This window comes from Capricornis sumatraensis, chromosome 7 (assembly GCF_032405125.1).
Source record: "Capricornis sumatraensis isolate serow.1 chromosome 7, serow.2, whole genome shotgun sequence".
NCBI lineage: Eukaryota > Metazoa > Chordata > Mammalia > Artiodactyla > Bovidae > Capricornis > Capricornis sumatraensis.
Genome location: NC_091075.1, coordinates 70,164,035 through 70,187,240, shown reverse-complemented (window position 1 = coordinate 70,187,240; position 23,206 = coordinate 70,164,035). Strand labels below are relative to the sequence as shown.

The window sequence follows — 23,206 nt, the reverse complement described above, 5'->3', positions numbered from 1 at the left end:
TCCAAGAAATTAATGTTTTTTAGCTGATAGTGACATGAGTATTTCGCATTCAAACATCATTTCTGAGTTCTTATTAGGTAAAAAACAGCTAAGTCTCATTTTTGTTTTAGGGAACTCTGTGAGGGTATCAAATGTTCAGAAATCTTTGAGAAAGTGTGAGTTTATTGAGAAATGAAAAATGTTGAGTATAAGAAAACCGTGTGAATGTTTCTGGAAAAGTTAATTGCTCTCTTTTAGTCTTCTTGGTCATTACTTTATTTTATAAATACCCTATGGGGTAATGAACTATGTAGATCAGCGTTCCTCAAAATATTACTGAAAACCTTTCAATTTAGTATTACAGTGAAAGAGGGATCAAGTGAGGGGGATCAAGTAAGTCAAGTAAGTTGGGAAGAAACAGCTTATTCTCTCTTCTACACCATCCCTAGCCCAGGTTTCAAATACACAGTTCACATTAGGATAGCTCAGTAATTTTCAAACTTTTCAGATACTTACAGAAGCAGTGTTCTGTTGAACTTGCTGTGAGACTTGGAGCTAGTTAATTGGGCATACATATTATTGGACAGTATCATTATCATGTTGCATGTTTATCATGCATGCTGCTGCTGCTAAGTTGCTTTAGTCGTGTCCAACTCTGTGCGATCCCATAGACGGCAGCCCACCAGGCTCCCCTGTCCCTGGGATTTTCCAGGCAAGAACACTGGAGTGGGTTGCCATTTCCTTCTCTAATGCATGAAAGTGAAAAGTGAAAGTGAAGTTGCTCAGTCGTATCTGACTCCCAGCGACCCCATGGACTGCAGCCTACCAGGCTCCTCCATCCATGGGATTTTCCAGGCAAGAGTACTGGAGTAAGGTGCCATTGCCTTCTCCTTTATCGTGTATAGTAGTTGGTTTTAGAGAGAGAAGACATGTCTGCAAGATAATTACCAAAGTGTGCTTAGCATTTAAGGACTCAAGTGCCAAGGACATACCAAAAATCTTTGCCTATTAAGAAAGTCAAGTGGCATAAAACCAAAATTGAAAGAGACACACGTATCCCATTGTTCACTGGAGCACTATTTACAATAACTAGAACACGGAAGCAACCTAGATGTCCATCAATGGATGAATGGATAAAGAAGTTGTGGTATATATACACAATGGAATATTACTCAGCCATGAAAGGAACACACTTGAGTCAGTTCTAATGAGGTGGATGAACCTAGAACCTATTATACAGAGTGAAGTGAGGTCTGAAAGAGAAAGATAAATACTGTATTCTAACAAATATATATGAAATCTAGAAAAATGGTACTGAAGAATTTATTTACAGGGCAACAGTGGAGAAACAGAGAGAACAGACTTATGGACTTGGGGAGAGGGGAGGAGGGGGTGAGATGTATGGAAAGAGTAACATGGAAACTTACATTACCGTATGTAAAATAGATAGCCAACGGGAATTTGCTGTATGGCTCAGGAAACTCAAACAGGGGCTCTGTCAACCTAGAGGGGTGGGACCAGGAGGGAGTTTCAAAAGGGCGGGGATATATGTATACCTATGGCTGATTCATGCTGAGGTTTGACAGAAAACAGCAAAATTCTATAAAGCAATTATCCTTCAATAAAAATAATTTTAAAAAAAGAAAGTCAAGCAACATAAAATTCAAGTATTTTACCGACTCCAATTAAATTAGTTAGAAACATGATTCTCTGATAGTTAGATTAGGAATTTTTCAGTGACAAATATGTTTGTGAGTTTATTTTCATGAAGGTGAGCCATAAATGAGAGAAGGAAATTGAGGCTCTTAGATAGCTTCAGAATATACAAATTTCTTAATTTCAGTTTTTCTCTAAATTCTGAAATTCTAAATTTAAAACTCCGGGAGTTGGTGATGGACAGGGAGGCCTGGCGTACTGTGATTCATGGGGTCGCAAAGAGTTGGACACAGCTGAGCGACTGAACTGAACTGAAATCTAAAATTCTAAAAATTCTAAATTCTCTCTAAATTTCTAAATTCCAGTTGAAGAATGGCATTGGTTTTTTATGATACATATTTCAGGTAAAAATTCAATAAGAAAGCCTAATGTAGAAAGTTTAGAAAATCATCCTAAAGAATCTCAATAAAAGAATCAGTTGTAATAGATTTGAACATAATTTGAGACACCTCTCACATTCAGTAAGTTAAATAATTCTATGTGGAATAGGAAGCAAGAAAAGTAGATAGTAAGGCTGACAGAAAGGGTCACACTGTGTATGCTCTTCTAAATTAATTAAATTTTGTTTGTATTAGCACATCAGCACCTTTCCTTAAAACTAATTAATTACAAAGAAAGCAAAACCAACTTACAAATCTCAACTGTTTAATATATGTAAAATTTCTAATATTTTGCATATACTTTTTTTTCAATTGCAGGAGAAGCCATTATCTAGATCTCTTCAGAGGGGTGAAGATCTTCAGTTTGACCAGGTATGCCAGTATTTTTTTTTCCTGAAAAGAAAATGTTTATCCTAACAGTCTGATCCAAATATACACCCAGTATTTTATATTTTGTTTAGTGGCCCTATATATCGTTATATACTAGATTCTGTCTGGAGCTGATAGTCTGTTTTATATAAATATATACATATATTTTATACACACACACAAAGATACCTGACCAAGGACGAAACCCAGGTTACCAGCATTGGAAGCATGGCATGCTAACCACTGGACTGCCATGGAATTCCTTGGTAGTTTGTTTTTTAACAAAACAAATAGAATGAGTTATGAGCTGTAAACTTTATTGATATCTGTTTATTAAATATTTTAAAACTTTGCTTTTCATTGGTACTCTCTTTACTGTGCCCTTTGAAAATTTTCAGAAGGTTTCCAATTATATCTCTCAATCTTTCCTTGTATACAGTTTTACATATTTGACCTCTTAACATTTACTATTTACTGTTTTTCCTGTTGGGGCTTCAGAACCTTTATATTGAAGCATCTAGCCTGGTTTTCTCCCTTTCCACCCCCTTCTAAAGACAGAGCCAGAGACAAGGACTGGGCTCTAAAAAGAGATTCTAGGGAGGAGACTTGAGAGAGTGATGCAGGGGAAAGGAAGAATTTTGATAGAGATCACTGCTCTGGGCACTGGGGGTTCATTCCATTCTGAGAGCTATCGAGAATGTTGCCCATACTTGTCTGTCTGATGAATGGAGGGCTGCAGCATGTATCTGCAGCCCCCTCTGCAGTAGTTGTGGGTTGTCCTAGGAGGCATTGACTACACCCTGTGCTCAAACTTGTAGCTGTGCTTGTGCAAAGATCAAGGGGAGTGCCTGTGTTAGAAAGCCAAAGGAGCTTAAAAAGAAAATATACAATGGCCATCCCCCCACCCCAAAATAATCCCCAAACCAGAAATCTTTATAAAGAATACTAATATCTAAAATTTAGTGGTATTTTTCTCATGTCAGTTCTTTCCTCTTGCTAATATTGACTATTTGATCGAGTGTTATTTTTATCATAATTATGTTTGCTCAATAATTATTTCATTATATACTGATTGTCTGCAAAACTCAATAACCGAGATCAGCTTTCTGTTGCCACCTGGTACTCCTGAGCTACTTTTCCCATAATTAGGTATCTAGGAAATAGAAGTTAATGCTCATGTTAGTCTGCTTGATTAGATAGAGATGACTGGTTAGAATTACTTGGTGGAGGCGTACCAAAATACTGTGTTTCTGGATCCTGCTCCAGTTCTGCTGACCAAGAGTGGTGCTCTGGCACCTGTATTTTACAATAGCTCTCTAGGTGATTCTGATGCATACACTTAGTAAATAGCTGCTGGTCTAAGAGGAAGCTATAAATAAGAAGGCTTTTGTTATGGTAATAATAAGATCACTTCATACAGCCCTTTTCAAATCTTAATGCCATTACAGAAGATACTAAGTACTAGTTATTATTAATGTATTACTAATATTTTAAAGATAATCTAAAGTATTTTAGATTATTCACATCTTGAATCTATTTAACTAATGATGAATGAATGATCAGAATTTGAAACTTATTAAGCCATATTTTAAGGAAATTTTCATTTCTTTTCTTAAGTAAATGATTACTAAAACTAAATTATCATGCCCAATAGCTTGATTCTTTTTTACAATAAAAGCTATTTGTGAAATAAACTTTTATATATTTACAGTAGCAGATGATGTTTTATTGTTCCTTCTCTAAATATTAAGAGATTTCCTTTGATTGATAGTATTCATTGTTAATGAAATATAAAATTTCAAAATGCTTAAATAAAATTAGAATCTTGTTTTTATTTTAATTTTCTAGATTAGAAACTATTCATCTGTCAGGTTATGATAATTTATAAATAATAAATGCATGATTAAAGGAAGACAGATTATAAAAAGAGAGAAGAATGCACAATCAACCTGTTTCATTCTTTGTTACATGAAAAATATAAAATATTAGGAAAAATAAATGTTTAATTCCTAGAGGTAGCCATTTATCTTCATTAACTGACACTTCCTACAGTTGTGGAACTGAGTGAAACGTTGAGTATCCCCGCAGCCTGCAGTTTTTTTAGTTAAGTCAAACAAAGTGAAGCATATTTCACTGTACCCTAATTTTAAAATACTAATTTTATGAACAATGGATTGAATCAGATACAGAGTTTCTTATGAAGAGAGTATGTTTTTTCTCTGGATCCTCAAGATGAAGAGTGGCCTTAGGGGTGACTAATGGTAGCTGGTGTACCTCTTGCCACCACTACAGGCAAGCTGGGTTCATTCATGAAATGAATCTGATAAAGCTAACCTACAGTTCAGATAGTTTAAGGGATGCCTCAAATTGAGTGGCAGGCATCCGGCCCACTCCATTTATTTTTATGCTGTCCATTTATATATTTTGAGCTTGAAAAGCATGTATATAACACATTTCTAATATGTTTATTTGTGAGTATCACAAATTGTGTAATTATAATTCTCTGTTCCGTGTCATAGCAGCACAGAGGCAAGTGGAGCTTTTCCCATAGTTCTAACTGGTATGATCTCTGCATCTCTTTATCCCTTCCAGTGGTAACATTTTAGAACGTTTCACTCACATGAGTAGAGAGGAACTGGCCAGGAAAAGGAAGTAGGTGTGATTGTTTCATGTTGTGTGTAACAGTTCACCCAGAGGTGTCGTGAATATAATCAGGGATGTTACTGATAGTCATGTTTTCACACGAGTAGCATATGGAGGCAGGTAAAGGGGGGAAAGCCACTTAACTAAACTGCAAGGATTTGGGTAAATTTTGATAGTCAGTGAAATGTAACTCACTATACTTTATTACTTGGCTAGACTCCCAGCCCTTATTTTTATTTTGAAACACATTTATTGCTCTTGAATTACTATGTTTCGTGTTAATTTATTCCAGAAATATTGCTCATTTCTAAGTGATTGCAAGTAGAGTTAGAAGCATGGCACTTTGATGTATTTTATCTTTGGCAACATCTTGTGTTTTCAGTTGATAAGCTCTATGAGCTCAGTAGCAGAGCACTGTCTCCCTTCCTTACTCCGCACCTTGTTTGACTGGTACAAACGCCAGAACGGAACTGAAGATGAATCGTATGAATATAGGCCTCGGTCTAGCACAAAATCTAAGGGGTAAGTGGCACATTTTTTTACTTTTCTGTCTGGGCTTGAAGTACTTCCAATGAAGAGGCTATAGTGTTATCAGCTGATGATTGTTATTGTTCGGTTACTTTTGTTGAACAGGTAACAGAGGGAAAAGATGCTCACACTTAAACTGTGAATCAAGTGAAGGTAGCGGTTAAAGTAGGTGCTGCCCTACAGGAGTCACTGCTGGAGCTAGTCTTGCCAAAATGCGTTTCCAGAAAGCCATCTCTGTGGTGCAGAGAGGAGCTTTACCAGTCATCGACAAAGTTAAAAAATATTCAAAGAAAGTCTTGTTCATATGGTTTGTGAAGGGAAACAATTGTGATATTGGAAGACTGCTCAAACCTTATGTTCTTACACTTGAGACTCTTCTTGGAGTTAAATCCTTGAACTTGTCTTTTCTGTTCTTCAAATTTCCCAGGGAGATCATGGATTTAAGTAAAACACGTTTGTTTTCAGATGATGGCCCGTGGTTTAGAATTGGACTTCAGCAGAAGCCACTTGTGATTTTCCAACTTAGATTTGTGAAAAAATGACCTGGCACTGTATTTTCATATTTTCCTTCCTCTTATTCTTTTATTTTTGTATTTATTTTAAAATATGGTTTTATTTACTAAAAATTTTCCATTTGTATGTTTAATTTTTATTTTTTAAAATTATGAACATATGATAACACACTTACAGGAGACTTGGAAAATACAGAACAAGGTTACATATCGTTCCATTATATATTACAATAATTTTTTGAAGTAGATAAGATTTTTAGTTGGAGTTTCAATATCAAACTCTAAAAATTAACAGAATGAATATACAGAGAAGTAGAAGGATATCGTAGGCCTGAAAAGCTCTGTGAACCTATTCAACATAATTAAGATTTATACAATTTTCACACAACAGTAGGGTATAAATTATATTCATTTTTTCGGCTGTGCCACTTGGCATGTGGGATCCTAGTTCCCTGACCAGGAATTGAACCCATCCCCCCTGCACGGGAAGCACGGAGTCCTAACCACTGAACCACCAGAAAGTCCCTCTCATTCTTTTAGATTAGGTTTAATTTCTGACAGATGTAGTAGTGAGATTTGCATGTAAGTTCTTAATGTACAAAATGAGAACACAAGAAATGCAATATATATGTTGGGTGATTACAAAAACTTAACGCTTGCCATGAAACACCATATGTACTAGGAATTCAGTAAATAACATGAAATACTAACCAAGAGCTCTTTTCATAATGCAGTCCTAATCTGAGATTCTTGTTTCAGGGATGAACAGCAACGTGAAAGAGACTATCTTCTTGAAAGGAGAGACTTAGCAGTAGATTTCATTTTTTGTCTAGTTTTAGTTGAAGTTCTAAAGCAGGTAAGCTCTTTTGTTTCTGCAAAGTCTGTATTTCTTATTTTACACTGATTTGCTTTCATGTTTCAGTTACCTAATTTAGGATGTTATATCTAAAATTCTCACAGAAACACAATTCCTGTAATTTAATTTTATGCCTTTCAATTGCCTGAGGATTGCATGTCCTGTACCTGTCTCTCCCTATTCTTTCTACCTTCATTTGCCATCTAAGACATGAAACCATGTTAGTAAAATGGAGCTGAATAGAAACTGTGTTAAATATGGGTTTTAGCTGTCACTATAGTCTGCCTGTCATTTACCTACTTCAATACCTTTTTACCTCCACTTTTAAAGAAATTCTCTTCCTAGCCCTCAAGCCTGCATTTCAGCATGTAATAATTGTGCAGTGATTGTTGAGCAGTGGGGGTGATCTGAACTGTCAAGTGCAAATGATTTTCAGGATAATGAATTATTTATGTTTGTTCATTCAGCGGGCTTACCTGATAGCTCAGTTGGTAAAGAATGTGCCTGCAAAGCAGGAGACCCCGGCTCAATTCCTGGCTCGAGAAGATCTGCTGGAGAAGGGATAGGCTACCCACTCCAGTATTCTTGGGCTTCCTTGGTGGCTCAGCTGGTAAAGAGTCCTCCTGAAATGCGAGAGACCTAGATTTGATCCCTGGGCTGGGAAGATCCCCTGGAGAAGGGAAAGGCTCCCCACTCCAGTACTCTGGCCTGGAAAATTCCATGGACTACAGTCCATGGGGTTGTAAAGAGTTGGACATGACTTTCTCTTTCACTTTCATTCATTCAATAAGTGTTAAAATGTCTACTGTTGGGTGGTATTGTTCTAGGTACTGCATTCCTGAGCTCACCATCTCAGTGACATAGATAGTGAAGATATAAATATGTAATTTAGTATCAGCTATCATGTTATACATATTTTTACTATTCACGATCAGTACAAGTATATGTATAAGTGCCTGTACTGTTGTGAAAGTATGTTTTCTATAGTTTGTATTCTTTAAAAACTTATACAGTGTTCAAAGATGATCCATGTATTTCCAGCCATGCATGCTGTAATGTTTTGGGAAAAGAAAAAATCAGGTCACCTAAAAGAAAAAGAAATCATATTTTGCATATGACACATTTGGACAGGGAGTTTTGTTTTTGTTGTATAAAATGGAATAGAATACCTAATATGACATGAAAAAGCAAGTGTAAGATATAAAAAGTTAATTGATTTGATAGTCTTTTGACATAACCACTATAAAAATATTTGGATTGTGTAATCATGTGTACTTTGCCTTTGTTTTTATAATGTATGTGAAAAAAATATTGAAATCTGAATATCTGAAACCCACAGATAAAAATACATTTTTCTTATTTTTTATTTTGTTTAAAATAAAAGTTTAATAACTTTGAATATGTGAAATAGATAAATGCATTAATCAAAGGTAAAATCACTTTAATTTGTACCTTTCATAAAGATTTATTTAGTCAATGTGGGAAAGAAGTTTCCTCTGAAAGTTGTGCTTTCTGAAAGCCAGATTTGCTTTCTGTGATCTCTTAGTTTAGCTGGATCCTAGATCCTAGGGCTGAAGTCAGTAGAGAAATAGAAGGAGCTGAGGACCAGAAACATGATACAATGAACAGACTTGGGCTGGGCGTTCATCAAGGTTACATGCATGCTAAGTCACTTTAGTTGTGTCCGGCTCTTTGTGACCCCATGGACCATAGCCTGCCAGACTCTTCTGTGCATGGGGTTCTCCAGGCAAGAATACTAGAGTGGGTTGTCATGCACTCCTCCAGGGGATCTTCCTGAGCCAGGGATTGAACCCAAATCTCTTATGTCTCCTGCATTGTGAGGCATATTTTTACCACTAGCTCCACCTGGAAAGCCCATCAAGGTTGATCTCGTGCTGAATGTAGATCTTGTGACAAATTTAGTCATCAGTATTTGCATTTCTTAGTTACATGATAGAGGAATTTCTTCTCCCAGCCAAAGAAAGTGCAAACTCGTGCACTGACTTTCAGGTCCCTCCGTGATCCCTGACTCGTTTGTGCCTTTTCTCCCTTGTTTGCCATGACGGTCTTCCACTTAGCAACTGGCCTGTCTTCTCATCCAAAAGTTACCTATAGTTGCACTGGCTTCAGAGCTTCAGTGCACAGACAAGCCCTTGGAGGGTTTTCTTTCTCCCCTTACCCTTCCTTCTCAACTGTCCTTTACCCTTCTCTGTTGTCTTTGTCTTGATCTTCCTTTTCCTCCTGTTCCTTTAAAAAATCTAATAGTCCAGATAACTCTTCTAGTAGGGAAAAAAAAATTCGAGGTCCGTAAACCTAAGAAAATTCTTTCAGGCCCATTTTTCGAGTCCTCTGCACAAAATCCTTTCATATCCATGGTTCACATGGATTCACAAAGTATAAAAAGAGGAAATACAGTGGCTCTCATAGCTCATCCTTGTTTTTGGTTCTTGCATCATACTCTTCTAACCTACACTTCCCTTTCTGCTTAACATTTCTTTTAAAAAATTTTTATTTTTTAATTGGAGTACAATTTCTTTACAGTGTTATATTATTTTCTTTTGTACAACAACATTTATACCCCTTTTCTCTTTTACCGTTATCCTCATATTTTCATTTAATTGCACTCATCAAAGAAATATATACCAAAAGCATCAGTTCAGTTCAGTCACTCAGTCACGTCCGACTCTGCGACCCCATGGACTGCAGCACACCAGGCTTCCCTGTCCATCACCACCAACTCCCAGAGCTTGTTCAAACTCATGGCCATTGTGTCGGTGATGCCATCCAACCATCTTGTCCTCTGTGGACCCCTTCTCCTGCCTTCAATCTTTCAGAGCATCAGGGTCTTTCCCAATGAGTCAGTTCTTTGCATTGGGTGGCCAAAGGATTAGAGCTTCAGCATCTGTCCTTCCAATGAATATTCAGGACTGGTTTCCTTTAGGATGGACTGGTTGGATCTCCTTGCAGTCCAAGGGACTCTCAAGAGTCTTCTCCAGCACCACAGTTCAAAAGCATCAACTCTTTGGCGCTCAGCTTTCTTTATGGTCCAGCTCTCACATCAATACATGACTACTGGAAAAGCCATAGCTTTGACTAGATGGAACTTTGTTGGCAAAGTAATGTCTCTGCTTTTTAATATGCCTTCTAGGTTTGTCACAGCTTTTCTCCCAAGGAACAAGCATCTTATTTGATGTTCATTATTCAAAATCCTATATAGGTTTTCTCTTTCCCAGTAAAATGCAAGTCTTTTTAGCTTCTTCAAAATTACTGCAACTACAGAATATGAAGTAAAATCAATAGAACTTTCTGAACTATCATGACAAATGAACCCAATTTTTTCTGTGTCAAAATGATGTAGGGTTTAATAGATTCAGAGAGTAATCAATGGTAGTATATTTTGAATTTAATATGAATTTAATATGACTATTACTTTTGTCCCACATGATATATATGTATTAAAATGTGATTCAGTTTTATTTTGATGAGATGGATGGGTAGTACATGTTGTTTGTGGGTTAGTGCTTGATCTCATATATTACGAATTGTTTGTTTCTTTATTAATTTGTCATGTCGTTATCACACGTTATTATGTGTCATAATCACATATTTAGAACTCTTCACAATACACAAAGAGCTCTGTATCCTTATACCACCTGATCATTCTGATGAACTTTGGGAATGTTTTTTAATCCCAGCTGTGTCATTTACTTGCTTTGTAACTTGGACAAGTTATTACTCACTGATTTCTTTCCTCCTCTATAAAAAAATCATGAGAATTAAATACAATAATTAGATATGATAATATGAACATGGGAAGTGTCCAATAAATGCTATCTGTTGTTTTTATCTTATAGATAAATGTTCTTAGTTACAATGATTTGCTGAAGATGATAAAGCTAGTTCTCTTTTTAAATAAAACTATTCTTATTGGTAAAATCAGTGATATAAAATTAGGTGAAATGACCAGTATCTTATAAAATTAAAGTTTAAATCATAAGTTAGACAAAGGATTGAGATTATATAAATGTGATGGGAAAAAATCTGGTTAAATCAGTGTGATACATCATGGGAACAAAATTAAATCAAGATGATAAAGGACTAATTTTATTTTTTCAAGAAAGTCAGAAGAATAATTTTGGGGTCATGGCCAACTACAAATGTTAGAATGTTAGTACCAGAGGCTTTAGAATCCTTGATAAAAAGCATATTTAAACAGCACCATAGCATTTAGATGGAGAAAGCAATGGCACCCCACTCCAGTACTCTTGCCTGGAAAATCCCGTGGACGGAGGAGCCTGGTAGGCTGCAGTCTATGGGGTCGCAAAGAGTCGGACACGACTGAGCAACTTCACTTTCACTTTTCACTTTCATGGATTGGAGAAGGAAATGGCACCCCACTCCAGTGTTCTTGCCTGGAGAATCCCAGGGACGGGGGAGCCTGGTGGGCTGCTGTCTATGGGGTCGCACAGAGTCAGACATGACTGAAGCAACTTAGCAGCAGCAGTGTAGCATTTAGAATGTTTGAGGAAATTTTTTTTTCATACTGAATTTTAGCCATACATTTGTTCATTGAAACAGACAAGATTAGGAAACCAGTCCTGTGAGCCACTTCAAACTTTTGGATTAGTCTTATCAATCCTTACTGTGAAGTATCAGAAGGTGGAGTAGTAGATCCTTAGGATTTTCAAATTTGACATTGACATTTTAGATGTTAGTGAGCAGCCCTGAATGTTATGATGTTATTTGTGATTTTGCTGAGTCATGAGTTTATTCATTCTTTTTCATTGAGGACTGGTCATTTACATAATGAATGAACCTTGCTGACTCTCAGGTATATATATCTTATCTGGTTTTGTGGTTTTCCACTTTCATGATGTGCTAAAAGCATTAGATTTAGGGAATAGGTTTGGAATAAAACTTGAATATTCTTTAGATTCTACTCGATATAGCCTTCTTGAATGTTCAAGTAGAATTTGAGCTGCTTCTAGTCATGCAAATGATAAGATTTGAAAAATTCTTGATACTATAGATGAGGCTATTAATTTACTCCATGAAGTAGAGCTTTTTTCTATAAACTGAAATAGGATTCCGCCCCACCCCCACCCCCTTTTTGGAGATTCAGTTTGGAAATTTTTGTTGTTGTTGTTATTGTAAGTAAGGGGGAAAAGTAGAAATTTCAAGAATGTCTGAGCATTCTAATAGTGTCCATTCTTAAAATTTCTAGAGATTGTGCTTTTTTTTTCTTGTAAAAATTAAAACTGAGATAATGTTTCTTCTCTCACTTCTGTTTCTCTGTCTCTTTTCTAGCTACAATGTGATAAAACTGAAAGCTTTTTTCCTCATTTGTTCCATTTATTAAATGTATTTTCATTAATCAGAAGCTGAGCACACAGTATATTTTAGAGAAGTATGCTCCAACTTCTAAATTTCAGTCCTCTGATCTGCAAAACAGGGGTCAGATACTACCATGTAAGGTTGCTATAAGTGTCATAAATAATGTATATAAAATGCCTGGCAAATAAATACCCAGCACAGACACTTGGAAAGTGTTGGTAGTTCAGTGTTAAGGTAGTAATAGAGATCCAACCAGTCCATTCTAAAGGAGATCACCCCTGGGTGTTCTTTGGAAGGAATGATGCTGAAGCTGAAACTCCAGTACTTTGGCCACCTCATGCGAAGAGCTGACTCATTGGAAAAGACTCTGATGCTGGGAGGGATTAGGGGCAGGAGGAGAAGGGGACGACCGAGGATGAGGTGGCTGGATGGCATCACCGACTCTACGGACATGAGTCTGAGTGAACTCCGGGAGTTGGTGATGGACAGGGAGGCCTGGCGTGCTGTGATTCATGGGGTCACAGAGTTGGACACGACTGAGCGACTGAATTGAACTGAACTGAGAGAGCACACAACATGGCCAAATAGTGTGCCTAGCTGTCACTGTTAGACTTCTGGCATAATTGGAGCCAGTAAAGACTATGTAAAAGAAAGCATGGGTATAAGTTAGCTTCTGTTTCATATCTCTGGCCTAGAGCACACCAGATATCCCTGTGAGGAAGTCATTATGGTAAAACCACAACACCGCACAGTGAGTGGGGCACAGGAAATTTTATTCCTATCAAATGTAGTGTTGCATTATTGCAAGGTCACTGATGTGTCTGGCGCCAACCTGTATGATTAGCACTGTGAGCTCTACAGGAAGTTCTGGGAGTCAGGCTGCTTGATCCATATACAGCCTATTCCCGAATAAAGGTTGGCGTCACCTAGTGGTAGATATCTACTTTGTTTTAACCATCAATGGGTTAATCAGATGGCTTACTGGGACTTAATGGCAGAAAATGAAGAACTAAAGAACCTCTTGAGAGTGAAAGAAGATAGTGAAAAAACTGGTTTAAAACTCCCCATTCGAAAAACCTAAGATCATGGCATCCAGTCCCATCACTTCATGGCAAATAGAAAGGGAAAAGTGGAAACAGTGATGAATTTTTTTTTTCTTGGACCCCAAAATCACTGCAGACAGTGACTGCAGCCATGAAATTAAAAGACACTTGCTCCTTGGAAGGAAAGCTATGACCAACCTAGCCAGCATATTAAAAAGCAGAGCCATCACTTTGTTGACAAAGGTCCATATAGTCAAAGCTGTGGTTTTTCCAGTAATCATGTACAAATGTGAGAGCTGGACCATAAAGAAGGCTGATTGAGGAAGAATTGATGGTTTTGAACTGCGGTGTTGGAGAAGACTTGAGAGTCCCAAGGAGATCAAACCAATCAAAAAGAAATCAACCCTGAATATTAATTGGAAAGACCAAAGGTGAAACCAAAGCTCCAAAACTTCAGCCACCTGATGCGAAGAGCTGACTCATTAGAAAAGACTGACGGCAAAAGGAGAAGAGGGCGGCAGAGGATAAGATGGTTAGATAGCATCATTAACTTAATAGACATGAATCTGAGCAAACTCCAGAAGATAGTGCAGGACAGGGAAGCCTAGCAGGCTGCAGTCCATGGGGTCGCAATGAGTTGGAGATGACTTAGTAACCGTACAACAACAACTGGGACATAGGGGACAATAGCAGTGACTTCAGTAACCTTTTAGTTACCTTTGGGCATATTTTGTTTGGCTCAGTCTGGGGAAGATCTGTCTAGGAGAATACATCTGCCTCCCTGCTTCCTAATGAACTCTGGATTACTGCCATTTTCCCCTACAAGACCTTGTCCTCAGTGTCTGCATCCTATGTTCTAGTTCCCTCATCTGCCCTACCTTCCTAGGAGGTAAGAATTTTGTCCTAGTCCTTTTTAGAGAAGGGTAGAAAAAGTGCAAGGACAAGAATCAATCTCCTATTGTAATGCATTCTCTCAGTTTTTTTTTATTTCTGGTCTGATAATTACGGGCTCTAATCTGTTATCTGCAATTTTCACAGGTAAAAAAGTGGAAACTTCCTCCAGGTTATATAATTCGTGAATAGAAAAGCTCAGCTTTTCTTCATTAGAGTGATTAAAAAGTGTAGAAAGATATCTTTTATCACTTAAATGAAGAAAATATTTTACAATAGTATAAAATGATTTGATTATAATTTACTTATAATAAGTTGAGCAGCTTAGTGTGAATTTAAGGGAGCATTTTGGAGTTACTGGTTTTAGTTTCTGCTTTTGTTTTGTTATTGACTGGGGGATTTTTGCAGAAGCAAACTCCTGTGGTCTGCAGTTTGATTATATAAGTGAGTATTAATATGTCTCTGGTCAATAAATTGTTAATATGAGATGAATCGTGTAGCCCTAAGAAGAAGTACTCAAGGTACCACGTAAAAGATTGCCATGCCAAGATCGTACTTAATGGCCCAGCCAATATTCCAAAATTCCTATATCAGTGAGACGTGATTATTAACCTTATGCTTCTTTAATGGTGGGATGTGTTTGCCTATAAAAGATTGGAAAGCTTCTTATAATGCAGTCAGTCATAAAATTCCTACTTAAAAGTATCCCTAATTGCAAGAGGAATTTGGGGTTTATAATTTCAGTTTACCAATGGGAGAGAAAGGTTAAGACTGTTCTGGAGGCTGAGCTCTCTGACTTTACTATGTAGAATAAATTTAGGTCCTGGTCTGTTATTATCATGGGCTAGTGGTAAAGACCCCGCCTGCCAATGCAGGTTAGATGTAAGAGAGGCAGGTTCGATCCCTGGATTGGGAAGATCTCCTGGAGGAGGGTATCACAACCCACTCCAGTATTCTTGCCTGGAGAATCCCATGGACAGAGGAGCCTTCTGGGCACCAGTCTATAGGTTCGCACTCTCAGACACGATTGAAGCAACTTAGCATGCAGTCACACAGTTATTAGCATGGTATTTAAAAATCTCAGCTTCTACAAACTGATGCATAAACTTCATTTCTTTCTTGTAAGGTCAGGTTATTTTTAAATGGTTATCTGAGACCTTGAAAGATTTTGTTCACAGCTGGTTACTCAGCCCTTTATATGATGGATAGCATGGGGGTGTCCCTCAGAGTACATTTTCTTCTAATTGAATTTCAAGTTCAGGCTTTTAGGGCAGTACCCATTTCTAGGAAATTTCAGATGAATGTTCTTTCTGATTTCTTCTGGTCAACAGTAAATACTGAGCCACTTAGCCAAGATGTGGCTGTAGCCTTTGGTTCTGGAGTCAGGGTTCACCACAAGCCTTTTAGAGCCATGTCAGCTGCTGTGCCTCCGTCTGCTTGAGACAGTGTTTGAAAAATCCTAGTACTGTGGGAAGAGATGAGAGAGTAACACTGACATATATACACTACCATGCGTGAAATAGATAGCCAGTGGGAAGCTGCTGCATAGCACAGGGACCCCAGCTTGGTGCTTTCTGATGACTTAGAAGGGTAGGGTGTTGGTAGAGTGGGAGGGATGCCCAAGAGGGAGTGAAAGTGTTAGTCTCTCAGTTGTGTCCAAATTTTGTGACCCCATGGACTATAGCTACAAGGCTCCTCTGTGTCCATGGAATTCTCCAGGCAAGAATACTGGGGTGGGTTGTCATTCTCTTTTCCAGAGGATCTTTCTCATCCAGGGATTAAACCCAGGTCCCCTGTATTGCAGGCAGATTCTTTACCATCTGAGCCAATAGGAAGGGGATATATGTATACATATAACTGATTCACTTCATTGTACAGCAGAAACTAACACAACATTATAAAGCAATTATATTCCAATAAAAAATTTAAATAAAAAAAAAAAAACCCAGTGCTCTACTTACTGTGGTGTGAATTTGGTCACCTTCTCCTTAAAGTGAATAAATGTAAACTAATAGTTCCTTACCGGATTTCTTGCCCATCATTGTAATTTAACTATCTTTATTCTTATCTAATGTCTGTCTTGTATCCACCGCTTTTGGACTAGTTCTTGATCATTATTAAGGCTGAAATTCAGCCTCCTCCTGATGAGCACCTGGTTAATCTTTGTAAGAAATAAGTTATCTTCATTTTAAATATAAATCTCTTCTTTATCTAATCCCTGAGAAGCATTGTGATCATCTCTGAGTAGCTATAATCCTTTTTATTATCCCCAGTCTAGTTTGTGACTTTCTTGGTTATATTTAATATCTTTATTACAATTTCATCTTACTGATGAGGTGTTTTATAAACTATATTATTAACAATTTTAAGGCTTCCCTGGTAGCTCAGCTGGTAAAATTTTAAGCAAACATAAAGAATTCCTATGCGTTTGGTTCTAATTGGACCCTGAGATGCAGACTGGATAAATTATAATCCTGGTTCAAGACACACTTTTGTTGTTGATCTCTGCATGACTACTTGTATATTTATTTACAGTGTAAGGTAGCTTATAAGCCTACCACCTAAGACTGAGAACTCAACTATTACCTAAAATTTTAATCCTAATTATGTAAAGCTCCTATTTCACTCCCTGGCTACTTCCTTACTATCATACTGATTTTTATGTTAATTATTCCCTTAACTCTTAAAAAATGTTTTCATGTATGTCTGAATAATATATTAAATTTTTCTTGTTTTTGAACTTTCTAAAAAGTTGTATTATACTGTTTCTTTCCTCTGGGACTTACTTTTTTTCATTCAGTATTATGTTACTAAGATTAATCTGTGAAGTATGTAGCTAAACATCCTTACTTTCTTATAATGTGTGTAACTGCTAGTATAATGGAGCTCCTCCCTCTTAGGTTTAGTAGCTGGGGCCTACAGATTAAACTGACAGAAGTAAGCTTAGTAGAAGAAAAGGTTTACTACATATACATCTCGAGGCCTTCACAGAAGAGAAGTGAAGACTCAAAGAATGGTTCAACCCGAGAACCTGTTTTAACAAAGCTCAGTACATTGTGGAGAAGTGACAAGACAGAGAAAAGAGAGTGGGCTCCTAGAGATGGTGAACCATGGGAAGGTAGACACATGGGGGAAGCCGGTGGGAAGTAAGGACTGTTCAGTAAGGCTTCTTTGTGCAGCTCCATCTCTGTGCCTACTTTTGTGTTTCTAGTGACAGTGGTTTGTCCTCTTCTTGGTTAGGGAAAAGGAAGAGAGGAGGCTGCTTTTAGGGAGAAAGGAGGAGCAGAGTCCTTTTCCCTCATCTGTTCTTTCTCTCTTGCCTTCAGCTTAAAATAATCCTTACGCCCAAGGGCCATGTTTTGTGGTGACACACTGTGGTCTTCGCTAGGTTGCAGGCTATGTAAAAAATTGATCTAAAGTCTGACCAGCAGTGTTTGTGAGCCCTCACTCATTTACCTTATTTCTACAATTTGGTATTGTCAGACTTAGTTTTTTTCCCATCAGGTAAGGGCAAAATGATACCTTGTGTATTTTCTTTCTATATAGTCCAACTCTCACATCCATACATGACTACTGGAAAAACCATAGCCTTGACTAGACAGACCTTTATTGGCAAAGTAATGTCTCTGCCTTTTAATAAACTGTCTAGGTTGGTCATAACTTTTCTTCCGAGGAGCAAGAGTCTTTTAATTTCATGGCTGCACTCACCGTTGGCAGTGATTTTGGAGCCCCCCAAAATAAAGTCTGTCACTGTTTTCATTGTTTCCCCATCTATGTGCCATGAAGTGATATGACCAAATGCCATGATCTTAGTTTTCTGAATGTTGAGTTTTAAGCCAACTTTTTCCCTCTCCTCCTTCACTTTCATCAAGAGGCTCTTTAGTTCTTCTCTTTCTGCCATAGGGTGGTGTCATCTGCATATCTGAGGTTATTGATATTTCTCCCAGCAATCTTGATTCCAGTTTGTGCTTCATCCAGCCCTGCATTTCTCATGATGTACTCTGCATATAAGTTAAATAACCGAGGTGACAATATACAGCCTTGACATACTCCTTTCCCGATTTGGAACCAGTCTGTTGTTCCATGTCCAGTTCTAACTGTTGCTTCTTGACCTGCATACAGAATTCTCAGGAGGCAGGTCAGGTGGTCTGGTATTCCCATTTCTTTAAGAATTTTCCACAGTTTCTTGTGAAGAATTGATGCTTTTGAACTGTGGTGTTGGAAAAGACTCTTTGAGAGTCCCTTGGACTACAAGGAGATCCAACCATCCATCCAAAAGGAAATCAGTCCTGAATATTCATTGGAAAGACTGACACTGAAGCTAAAACTCCAATACTTTGCCCACGTGATGCAAAGAACTAACTCATTTGAAAAGACCCTGATGCTGGGAAAGATTGAAGGCGAGAGGAGAAGGGGACGACGGAGGATGAGATGGTTGGGTGTCATCACTGACTCATTGGACATGAGTTTGAGTAAACTCTGGGAGTTGGTGATGGACAGGGAGGCCTGGCGTGCTGCAGTCCATGGGGTCACTAAGAGTTGGACATGACTGAGCAACTGAACTGAATTGTGTATTTTCATTCTTATTACTGATGAAAGCAAGCATCTCTTCATATGTTTATTGTCTTAAGAATAACAAAAGACAAAATCAGAAAACAGTAAAACTTTCCTGAAAGCCTTTAAAGAAGTGGGAAGATATTTCATGCAAATGTATAAGAATATAGTTATCTCCAAATGGATCTGTAACAGACAGTTTTTGTGGACCTAGAAAAGATGGCTCTAAATTGAACAGGAAAGAACAATAGCCAAGCTGTTGTGGAAGAAAAATAGGGAGGCCTTGCAGTGCCAGACATCAGAACCTAATAGTAAGCTCTTATAATTAAGACAGAATGATTTTAGTATAGATGTGAATTAATTGATGAAATAGAGAGGTCAGAAACAGACCCGCACATATAAAGAACTAGAATCTCTGTAAATGATGACTTGGATAATCTTTAACTCATCAGTTCCTCCTTTTGAACTCTTTCCCATGGAACTATAAAAGTAAATAATACTAAATACATAAGATGTTTATTGTATAACATCATATATATTGAAAATCTAGAATGAAGTGTTCATTAATAGGGAGCTCATTAAATAAATTATAATATACACAGAGTTTTACATGGCTGATAAATAGTGTAAGGAGTGCTCAGTACTGACAGGGAAAGATGCATCATTCCATCAAGTAAAAATAAGGTGTGTGGGTGGGTGAGTGTAGGAAAAAACCTGCAAATAGATATATACCAGTAGTGATTATACATGGGGGAAGGGGCAGGGATTTTACTTTCTGGTTTTAATGTTTTAATGTGTTTTCCATATTAGGAACTAACATGTAATTTTTAAATAACTAAATGAAACAAACATTTAAATGAAAAATTTCTAATACTAGTAAAACCATAACTAATTTTAAATTGTTTGAAGTTGGAGTTCCTTTTGGATACTATTATGGTAGAATATCAGACTATGTGGAATATGGACCTGGCTCAATCAAGCTCCCTTTCCTAGAGGTGTCACAGAGAGTTACCCAGGAGTGCGTTTTTAAGTTTCTGGTACAGAATAGTACAACAATGACTGTTTTTTCATCTGCACAGTTTGTAGTTTAAGGGTCTGTGGTTATGAAGCTAACATTCTTGAATTTAGAACTTGTTGAAGTAGATGTTGAAGGCTTCCCTAGTGGCTCAGTTGTAAAGAATCCACCTGCCAATGCAGGAGACGTGGGTTTGATCCCTGAGTCAGGAGGACCCCCTGGAGGAGGGCATGGCAACCCACTCTGGTATTCTTGCCTAGAAAGTCCTATAGACAAAGGAGCCTGGTGGGCTACAGTCTACCAGGTCACACAGAGTCGGACATGACTTAGCGACTAAACAATAGCAAAGTAGATATTCAACTAAATTCTTAGAGAAAAATAATAACCTTCTTAGAAAAGGGGAAGATTGACAGATTAGTAGTAGATTATATGATGAAAGTTAAAATTGGTTATTAATTTGGTTAGTTGAAATGATGAGAATACTCATAAAAGACTTATAACCTATTTGGCACACAATTTTTTTTCCCCTAGATTCCTGTTCATCCTGTGCCTGATCCCTTAGTTCATGAAGTTCTAAACTTAGCTTTTAAGCACTTTAAACATAAAGAAGGGTAAGTAAAATACTTATGGCAATGTTACTTTTATCTGCAGCCTAGACTTAGACTGTTAATTTGAATTTTCCTCAATTATTTGTTACTGGAGTTCAAAGTAGTTATGCCTTTATATTTTTTAATCCACACAAGATGCTTATGGAAAGGATTTTGTAAAAATAATTCTTAAAGCCATTGATTGGATTTTTAAGAATCAGGTTAAATTTCCTGGCAAATTAAAATGTAGAGATAGGAGGAAATTCATGTGGTTTTTATCATCCTGCAAGTGAATCTTCAGAGAAAATTTATACAACACCCTGATAAGGGATTTTCAGATTTATTAAGAAAGAGAGTTTGTAGAAAAATTCAGTGAAATAATGTGTTTGTTCTTTTTGTTGCTTTAGATATTCAGGAACCAACACTGGGAATGTGCATATTATTGCAGATTTATATGCAGAAGTGATAGGCGTTCTTGCCCAATCAAAGTAAGTTTCATAAATCACTGATCTTGATATGTTTTAGAATGCCTCATTACTGACTGACAGAATAGACACTAACTACTTTACTCTGTTATTTCTGTTTTCCATAGAATTTTGTGAAGTTGGCTTCACTTTTTATTATTTTGCTACTGTGTTTTTAGACGATTTTTAAGGGACACCCATACTTCAATTCTACAAATTGTTTTCATTTATTTGGTATTTTCCATAAAACCTGAATTAAGGAAGTCAGAAATTGCCAAAAATTGTCAGGTCATTACCTTATTCCCTGTGTTTCACAGTTCTGTGAGAAGTGTTTTTCGAACTCTTGTCAAAGCTAATAATTACTTTTAGTGGTTTCTAGTTGAGTGCTTTTATCTCTGAGATAGCACTGCAGTGTCTTCCTTCTAACCATCTTAATTTGTTTTAATACTGAACAGTGTTTTGAATAGATAGAAGACATACCAAAAAGGGACGATAAGATATACTAGAGTGCTCCATAAAAAGGGTCATTCATTAGGAGTTACATGCATTGATTATATTGAACCATAATTATCATAAACACTAAAAAAGATGCTTGTCTTTCATATCTCTAAAGACTGTGGAAGATTTTGAATTGCCTTTGTTCCTGTTGGGAAATCTATAAGGCAGAAAGGATCAGTTTAGATTTTCTTGGGTGCTTTTTAAAGAGTCAGTCTTTGGCCCTGAAATCATTATATAACAATCTTTAAATTCTAAAGGACCAAACACAATTATTGTTAGCATTTAGTAGTTCAGATTTTAATACTAAGTAATGTATTTTATTTAGTATTTACTATCTTTTAATTTGGGCTTCCCAGGTAGGGCTAGTGGTAAAGAACCTGCCTGCCAATGCAGGGGACTCAAGAGATGTGGGTTTGATCCCTGAGTCAGGAATATCCCCTGGAGGAGGACATGGCAACCCACTCCAGTATTCTTGCCTGGAGAATCCCATAAACAGAGGAACCTGGTGGGCTACAGTCCTTAAGATCACATAGAATCGAACACATCTAAAGTGACTTGGTGTGCATGCATCTTTTAATTTAGTATTTTTTTTAATCCTTTGTAATTTACAAGAGACCCTTGTATACCCAGTGCTACAGAACTTGGAATATATTGGAGTATTTGAAATGACTTAGACAATAATATATTAATATTGCATTTATGTTTAATCAACAGTGAATCCCTGTCTCAGGAATATAGCTACTAAAACATGAGCAATGATATATTTCTTTTTATGGCCCTGTAGTTCATGACAGTTTGATTTTTATTTGGAGCCTATTATACAGAATGAAGTAAGCCAGAAAGAAAAACACCAGTACAGTATTCTAACGCATATATATGGAATTTAGAGAGATGGTAGCGATAACCCTGTATGCGAGACAGCAAAAGAGACACAGATGTATAGCACAGTCTTTTGGACTCTGTGGGAGAGGGAAAGGGTGGGATGATTTGGGAGAGTGGCATTGAAACATGTATAATATCATACATGGAACGAATCGCCAGTCCAGGTTTGATGCATGATACAGGATGCTTGGGGCTGGTGCACTGGGATGACCCAGAGAGATGGTATGGAGAGGGAGGTGGGATGGGGTTCAAGATGGGGAACACGTGTACACCTGTGGTGGATTCATGTTGATGTATGCAAAACCAATACAATATTGTAAAGTAATTAGCCTCCAATTAAAATAAATTTATATAAAAAAATGAAAATGATTTTCTATCAGGAAATGCTAAATAATACATGAACAAGTTGGATCCAGAAGAACCCTACATGATTGCTAAGTTAAATCTAATATGGTAAGGATAGTAAATAAAAATATTTATAGTAAAGGATAGTAAATATAAGGTAAATATATGAAATGTTTCTCAGTCTCATTGGTCTTGGCATAGGAAATGGCAATCCGCTCCAGTATTCTTGCCTGGAAAATTCTATGGACAGAGGAGCCTGGCAGCTACAGTCCACTGGGTCACAAACAGTAGGACATGACTGAGCGATTGAGCACACTTGCTGGTCTAGTTGTTAGAGAAATGCCACTCGAGCAGTAATGAGATGTTTTCCACCCTCACATCCAGTGAGCATGAGAAAAGACAAAGACATAGACATCCTCATTTGGTTGGGCTGACGGCACCACCATTTGAAAGGAAAGGTGGTGAGGTGGGAAAGGGGTGAGGAGAAAGAGAAAGGCTGGGGGTGTTTCAGAATCTTGTCTATGCATTTCCTTTGATTATAGTGACTGATAATTATTATAAGAAATTTAATGACAGAAAAGAATCTTTAGATTCTAATATTATTGCAATG

General features: G+C 37.2%; 1 protein-coding gene across 1 annotated transcript in view; it reads left to right on the top strand.

Moving 5' to 3' along the window:
• The window catches only part of FRYL (FRY like transcription coactivator), a 215,933-nt gene that overhangs the window by 84,587 nt on the left and 108,140 nt on the right, over window positions 1–23,206 (top strand). The window contains exons 4-8 of the mRNA XM_068974804.1: window positions 2,394–2,447; window positions 5,470–5,609; window positions 6,887–6,983; window positions 20,352–20,431; window positions 20,815–20,895. Of these exons, the coding sequence (XP_068830905.1) occupies window positions 2,394–2,447; window positions 5,470–5,609; window positions 6,887–6,983; window positions 20,352–20,431; window positions 20,815–20,895 (452 nt within the window). The remainder of the gene's footprint in view (window positions 1–2,393; window positions 2,448–5,469; window positions 5,610–6,886; window positions 6,984–20,351; window positions 20,432–20,814; window positions 20,896–23,206) is intronic.